General features: G+C 44.2%; 1 protein-coding gene across 6 annotated transcripts in view; it reads right to left on the bottom strand.

The window, feature by feature from the left end:
• Positions 1–360: 360 nt before the first annotated feature.
• The window catches only part of BTRC (beta-transducin repeat containing E3 ubiquitin protein ligase), a 183,264-nt gene continuing 175,444 nt past the window's right edge, over positions 361–8,180 (bottom strand). For all 6 annotated transcript variants that reach the window (XM_044240338.1, XM_044240340.1, XM_044240341.1 and 3 more), the window contains 2 exons: positions 6,954–7,146; positions 361–5,055 (listed from right to left, as the gene is read on the bottom strand). In XM_044240338.1, coding sequence (XP_044096273.1) covers positions 6,985–7,146 — 162 coding nt within the window. In that variant the 3' untranslated portion in view covers positions 361–5,055; positions 6,954–6,984. The remainder of the gene's footprint in view (positions 5,056–6,953; positions 7,147–8,180) is intronic.

Below are 8,180 nucleotides of genomic sequence, written 5' to 3'. Positions count from 1 at the left end.
TTTTTCCTAAATATGAGCTCAACTTTCCAGAAACTGATCAAATAGGATGCAGGGGTAACCCATCTTCTTAGTCACTGAGGAGGCAGAGGAAAATCGAAGTTCTGGGGCCCGGCTGGGTTATGCCACGCGGAGGCTATAGTGACCAGTTCCCAAATTAGACATCATTTTGGCTTTGATTTAATTCAACATGCAACATTAATTGTCTGCTAGGGGCCCCACACTTTTCCACACCATTTGGCCCTGACTTCTCTGAATGTTGTTTTCTCACGTCAGATTATCTTAGAAGGTTCACTCCCTCAATTTATATATTGAGATTCATTGTCCTCTTGATATTGGGGCAAAGAGACAAGACACTTAGAAAACTCTTTAATCTTGTATTTGTAATTTGTTACTTTTTTCTGAACAATTAAAAAAAAAAAAACCAGAACACACTATTTTACCATGATCCTAGGTTGTGAACATATTGGTACCTTGACTACACATCACGATAACATAACCACAAAAGTCAAAGCAGTCAGTACTAGAGTATAGAGAACAGAGGGCTGAGCCAACTAAATGCTCTCAGGGAAGCTCTCTCTCGTTGCCAGGCCTGCCCCACAGCTGGAGCCCAGCGAACATCCCTCACAACAGTCTGGGTGGGCTTGGGTGATCAATGATTTGGGAAAGTGTTAGTTTCCTTGGTACCCAAAGGTTTCACCCTCCCTTGTTGGTCTTTTCCCTCAGTGTCCAAGAAGAGAACGGGAAAGAGGGGAAGGGACACTTTATAATGCCATTTTCCACACTGATCCTTAAATACACACATAGCCAACCACGAGCTAAGAGCTGGGTGGGCCGAAGAACACGTTTTAGAGGTCATCTGCCTCCAGGAAATTTTAGATCACAGGTACTCAACTTCCAAAAGAAGAGGTTTCCAGATATCAATGCACTAAGTTCCACCGGAAATCAGGCACCCATAATTGTGCTTTTTTGGTTTCTCTCCTCATTTCCAAGTATTGTGAAGTCACAAATGAACTACAGATAAAAATAGCAGAAGCAAAACTCAGCTTTATTTCCCTAAGAGATGGCTATCTTTCTGGCACTGATTATGTTGAGCCAATGATCTTTCAGTGATCAGCTGTATGAAGCCCAGGGAGATGAACTCAGCCTGCAGGCTTTGGGTGTGCTGGTTACAAGTAAGAGTTATTCTAGAAGGGAAAAGATGATGGCAAGGAGAAGCAAGGGCACCTTTTCATGTTCTCCAGCTCTTGGAAAAGTCTGTTCAGCTCATCTAAATAGGGAAGATCAGAAATGTAGATTAAAGTCGTCTGGTGAACCTGATCAGCAGTGTGTGTGATGGTCACAGGTGGTGGGTATCTAAGCATCACTTTTTCTACCAGGAAGTACCTTTGGATTCCTCCAGAATTAAGCCTGCAGCCTAGGCTCTCATGCCTGCACTATTCTGGGTTGGACTGCTCACGCATCAGCCAGGAAGATATTATCATCTAAAATAAATGGAAGATGCCAAGAAGGTCAACAATACCAAGGTATCTAATCTACTTCTAGGAAAGAAAATAACCACCTTAATTATTTGCAATATCCCCCCTGCCCCACCCCAAGCCCTTGGCTTCCAGATACAATCAAATGCTATGTAAGGAGTAGACCAACCACAAGCTGTTCCAACCAATGGTACCAGGAGATGGCAGAGGAGAAGAGTGCATATTTTCTTCTCTTCAGCTTATGACTTTACAAAAGAAAAATAAAAAGGCTTCTTCTTACTCAAGCAGAAAACAGAATGATTTAGGGGCCCTAGGGTTTTTTTTTTTTCCAGTTCAGAAACAAGTTATGAGGGCCAGACTTTATTACTTGTCAAAAGAGTTCCAGAGAGTCCTGTCTCTGAAGTTTCTGGTGAAGAGTCGCCAGAAAAAATTTTGCCAAGGGACAAGTGTAAAAGGCCTCCATTCATAATTCATGTCCACTTTCAAACTGCCCAGAAGAAAGGAAAAGGATGTTCTCAGCAGTGAAAATAAACACACGTGCAGCAACGGCATGCTGGTTTTGTCCGAGCAGCCCCGGTGTGACTGGAGAGCTCCCGGGTGCAGGTGCATGCACACGCTCGCTGTGTGTCCGCCTTTGAAGGGGTTTCCTCCCATCTTTAAGAAACACCTCTTTCAGGCCCACACAGGAATTTTAGTGAGAAGAGACTCATCTACAATGGAGACATGCCATTTCAGAGCCAAGAGACTCCTTCAGCTCCTTTCTACCATTCCTTTCAATGTATTGAGACTTTCTTTGTTTCTCTTTTCTTTTTAAAAAGGTCAAACTTTACATTTATTCTAGCCCAGTTGGGGATTAGTGATAATCAATTCCCACCGAAATCATGCAGAGATGGTAAGTGGGGTTTACCTTCTCTGGAAATGAACTTCTACTTACCTGATTATTTCTTCTACAATGAACTGGTAAATGACCCCCAGAGCTGAGAAATGTGACTGACTCAGTTTTTCAGACCACTTAACTTCATTCCCATTTCCATCAGCAGCAAAGGACAACCTGGAGAACATGCTCGACGGAGCTAATGGCTCCAGACTGTGGGGTCCACCCTTGATCTAATTTATGATGTACTGGACAGGCTTCAAAACAATCTTAGAAATAATCTACCTTCAACTGAACCTAGATGGGAGAGCAAAACCCCGGGCACCAATGAATATTCAACAGCTCCCACTTTTAAATAGCAGCATATAACAGAAGGGCTAGTAAAGTTATGGCTATTGGACAACATTTTCAAACAGCTTGAAATCCATGCCTCTTTAATGCCTGACCTGTATATTACTCAGGGCGGACAGCCCTCTGCCTCACCTGTAGCAAAATCCTTAACCAATCAAAAAGCCAAAAATAGTCAATCAACACAATAGACAAGGAACTCTGAGGACAGCTAAATAGAAAACATTTCTCTGTAGCATTTGGGTGGTTGGGAAAGGAATTATACTCAGGAAGTATTTCCCAGGCAATGACATATCACACTGCGAAACATTTTCTGAATGTAAACTGGAACCAAAAGCTTAAAAGCACTCCTAAAGCTGGAAAGGAAAAACGCATATGCACAACTTGCCTCTCAATACATAGTAACAACATTCAGTCAAATCCGAAGGAAAAGGTGAAGATGGCTTTCTCTCCCTCTCCCCCTTGCTGAACTAAAGGTGGTCTGGCTTTGAGGTCATCTGCAACTGGCTTCCATTCTGATGTTTTTACAGCAGCTGATTAAAAGCAGGCTTTTCTTTTACTCAACTGCTTTGCTTAGGAACAGAAACAACAGGCCTGACTGATTGCTCAGCTTCCTAGGGAAGCTAGACACTGCAGTGTGGCTCGGGACCTGCGATGGGTGTGCCCGAGCCACACCAGAGGGCTGGTGCAGTGTCGTGTCTCTCCCGGGAAACAAGCTGGCACAGCCCATGCTGGTAGTATTCCCAGTATTCCCTGTGTTCCCGAGTTGGGGAGGCACATGCGTGCGCCCTGCCCGACGCTCATACAGCTGCCTTTTAAGTGGCCAGGGTGGCCTGGCCCTTGCTGAGGTCCACTTGTTTTTGTTGCTTACCAACTTCCAGAGAAATTTTATTGGCGGGGGAGAGTGGAGAGTTAAGTAAGGCCAGAGGAGAAAGAAAAGGAACAAAAAGGCAGTTTCTGCCCCATTAGTAAACCCTGTGTGCCAAACTTCACCCTGATCCTCTTTCTGGCAGCTTTGCCCTTTTGTAAATACCGGGTTTGGGAAAAGCAGGAGGAAGGTTCTGCAGTGCAAGGTTGAGGCAATTAGCTTGCTTTCTGAGAGATGATATTTACTGTTCTAAATGAGAGAGAAATCCACTTTTATCTCTGACCACCTCTTCAGCTACTCTGATCGTGGTCTTGGCAAAGACACAGGAGCTGGGTGCCCACAGACCCTGATGAGCAAGTCAGAGATGTGAACTATTATGCAGAATGCACCCAGGACTGGCTCTGGCCATTTCAAATCTTTCTTGAGGCTGAGCCTTACCAGTGATTTAAAATGAAGTACAATGCTTTTTATTACACATCTAATTGTTAATGAGAGGAAATGCAATCAGCAACTCCTTTCCACACTCTACATGGAATCGAGGAGACTGCTGAGTCCAGAAAAGATGTGGCCATTGATGGAGCCCAGGCAATTTCTGCCCCTGCCCCCACCTTTTTTGTAGGGGGGTGTTGTTAGAAGGAGAGAGAGAAGAGTTGCAAATATGATGAGAGTACCTTCTAAGAACCCACTGCTGCCACACAGGGTCACTTGCAGCAAAAGCCTGGGTTTTGAAATTTTGACTGGACAGCATTTAACTCCTCCGAGTGTGGCCATTTTCTCGCTGATTTGCCTCATGTTAACTGAGAACCTCTCTTCATAGGCTTTCTTCGCAGGTGCAGCAGAGAAACAGGTTGAAGGAGAGTGGGAGAAAGGGGAGGAGGGACAGAAACAGAAAGAGATGAAAGGCAAGAGGCCCAGATCTTCCAGTTGTGTATTGTTTTTCTTGCTTTTTCGCCCCAAAGGCCATACGACAGCTGTCTTCTCCTAAGCACAGTGGGGCATGGCTGGTCCTGCCAGGTGCTGGGCGTTCCTGGAGTTCACAGGGAGAAACTGGGTGCTGTCTGGCTTGAAGTTGTACCCCCTGTCCCCTAGAAGTTGGGTCTCACAGAAGGCTATATAGGGAAACTAGTTCTTCTGCTTAACGGCAAAGCAAGAGAGATTCTGGCAAAACACTAAATATATTTATAAGTCATCTTTGTCTGGAACCAAATGAGGAAAAACAGGTGCAGAGAGGAGAGGAGGGGAGGTGAGGTGAGGTTTAAAAGTTCCAATCATTCACAAAAGATAAAAGACATCTTCTGATAGCAGCATGGAAGCAGTCAGCTGTGCTGAGCAGACCATCCTGGGCCGACTGCAGACCAACTGTGTCCCAACAGGAGTCTCAGAGCCCCACTCCTCGGCTAGTCCGGGGAAGTGGGTAGTAGTTTGATTGTTACTGTTGTTGCTCATCCTGGTATTGGCAGATATGTTAAATACCGCAACTTTAATGAGTCCTGTGTGAAAACAGAGCACAGAGTCATTAGTCCCTTTCCCTACATTTCTCACTTGCTCTAAGAGGAGAAGAATTTTAGCTGTCAATTGGGAGAAAGGCTCAGAGGTCCTTCCTAACACCTGCTCCCTGCCCACACCAAGCAGGGGCTTCTGTCAAGGGCTGCAGAGCCTGCCTGGGGACACGGTGGGGCTCACGGACATGCTCAGGGCCGCAGCGCCCGTGCAGAGTGACTCTGACATCTTGAGATTAAGAGTCACTCTGATGGGTTGCCAAGATCTCACCTGCTCTCTGTAATGGTGGAGCAGGTGAGGCTAGCTCGGAGGTGCTGGCCCTCAGTGGCCAGAAGCACAGCTGTGCCACCAGCAGAAGTGGGGCAGCTGGATGAAGCTGTCTGGCCACTTGGCAGAGGGCCCTGGCAGAGTGGACGAGGGGAAAGTCTGAGTGTTGGAAGTGTGCACCAGACACACTCCTCAGAACATCAAGGACGGATGTATAGGTGGTGGCTGTAATGTGGCCTAGAGATAAAGACAGAGGTTAGGACTAGAGATACAAGTTTGAGGGTCACCTACGTTAAGACAAGAGCTGAAGCCTCAGGAAGACAAAAAGCACCCCCAAAAGGAAGCTTTGATAAGGAAAAAAAGTCCGAGATACACTCTGAGGGAATGTTTTTGTTTCAGGGGTGAAGAGGAGAAAGGAGACACAAACAGAGAGCCAGGAAAAATATTAAATATAGCGAAATGCCATAATAATCTCATCTGGCAAAGGAGGGGACAGGTGCGTGATGATTACGGTATTACCAACGATGACCACTTTTTACTGAGGGCTTGTTCTGTGCTAGGCTCTAAGAATTCTGACATAAGAATATGACATTTCAATGCAATCCTCACAACAGATTTGTGAGGCAGGGACTGCAGCCCATCTTACTAAGACGGAATTTAAGGCTCTGGAAGTTGCTTGCCCAGGGACACATATCTAGGATTCTCACCTGAGCCTGCCTGTGTGACCCGGCTGAGGGACAGGAAGCAGCGTGTTCTCTGTGAGAACAGTGAGTGCTGAAGTGAGTCCAGCAGGTCATGGACCACCCCCTTTAGAACCACTGCAGAAAGATGTGCAAAAAGTGTACTAAATCTGTACCTCTGCCACAGAACTAAGGCAAGTCTGGGAAATAAGAAACCATAACGACAGCAACATTCCCCACTAGTGCAGTTTCCCCAACCCAGTGATGACCTATTTAACGGATCTGAACTACTTGACACCAGGTGTGATCTGAATATATCATCACATACATAAAGATGAAATGTAGGATATTCTCCTGCCTCAGAGGGAGGTTGGAGACTTAAGTGGGAGAATACAAGGAGTAGTCACCAACTTCAGAGCGATCTTCAAGGTCTTTTTTTTGGGGGGGGGGATAAGGATAAAAAAGCCATGTTTTATAATGCAATGACACTGACAAGGCAGAGCTGTGAGAAATCATCTAAGCGATGTCACAAAAAATTTTTCTACCTACACATTATTTACTTGGTTTAAAGGCTCTCTGTTACAGGAACTGGTTTGATCTGCGAACTACAAAGTCATGGGCCTTATAGCTTACTCTTAGCTTTGAAACTGATTCAAATCTCATTTTATTTTCTTAACAATCCTATTAGATAACTGGGGCAGAAATGATTCATTCTACTACATAAGGATCATCTAAATCTAGATCAAGAATCATCTAGAACTGAGGCTAGCTACCTTGATGAAAGGCAGTGTCCAATGTGCAGCCCCAGCCCTGCCTCAAGCTGTAGCTTCACCTGCTTTACAGGAATTGGAGATAAAGGGTATGAGAAGGCTCCATGAGCTAGCAATAGACAATATTCCATCTCCTACCCACAGTGCTATGTACACAATTTTTTTTCATACCTGGGCAAATATGAGGTCACTGTATGATTATTTATCTGGAGATATAGGTGTATGTTCGAGAAGGGGAGCGGGGGGGTTCAGCTTGGGCAGCTGGATCGTTTAGGAAGTCCCAGATGAGGATTGTGTCATCATGTGAACTACTGACAATCTGGAATTCATCAAACTGGAGTCGGAAAACTCTTCCAGAATGCTCCTAAAGCAGCAGAAACAAAAACTTTTGAACTACTCAAAATCAAAAGGACACAGATTCAGCAACATGTCAAAGAAGTCTATGGAAAGACTATGTGAATGACGATCATCTCTAATATTTAGCTGTTTCAAGAACACAGAGAAAAAGCAATCTGGATTAAGGGCAAAATGGAAAAAGTCAAACACTGGGCAGTTGACTTTGTACAATCAAAGTTACGTTCACTAGAGCTGAGCCATGACAAAGAGTATGCTGGTTTCTTACTACTAACTCTCCTTGGTTTAGGCTGAATGAGAACATTCCTCAGTACCTCCCTGGCCTTACCTTCTTTCTGTATCTGTTGGATTCCTTTAAAATCAGAGGCCAAGACTGATGACCAGTAATACGAGGTATGCTGCTAAATGTTTATCAACTAATTCTCCCCAATTTGTAAATGCATTCATACATTTTTATGGCATAAAAACTGCTACAGTGGCTAATCTCAAACTATCCATGTAAGACCAACCAACTTGCAAAACTCATGAAAATTTGAGAACTGTCTCTCATAAGCAAGGTTCAAGCCTGCTCTAGTGCACACTGGCATTAACTACCACCTTGTTCAAGATGTCGAGTATTTCCAGCATCCTGAAAATTGCTCTCATGCTCCTTACTTCTCAAATTTACCTTCACCCCAATGCTTTCAGCATCAATTCATTTTTTCTGTTCCTGAATTTCATATAAATACACTCATATAGCATGTATTCTTTTGTGCCTGGTTTCTCTTACTCAACAGTGCAAAATACCTCTTTGTTACTGCATGTAATGTTCTTTTGTAAAATTACTGGTTGCCATTCCATTAAATGAAAACACATTTAATCTTTTCTCCTGTGGTGGACATATAGGGTTGACGGTAGTTTTGGCTATTTAGTGAATCGGCTATGAACATTTATTTCCATGTTTTTTGAAGGATATATGCTCTCATTTCACCTAGTAGTGCTGTGGGGCCACAGATGGAGCAGGTATATGTTTAGTTTAAGCATGAACAGGGAAACAGTTTTATT

Source organism: Neovison vison, chromosome 2 (genome assembly GCF_020171115.1).
Source record: "Neovison vison isolate M4711 chromosome 2, ASM_NN_V1, whole genome shotgun sequence".
NCBI lineage: Eukaryota > Metazoa > Chordata > Mammalia > Carnivora > Mustelidae > Neogale > Neogale vison.
This window is presented reverse-complemented; position numbering and strand designations above follow the sequence as displayed.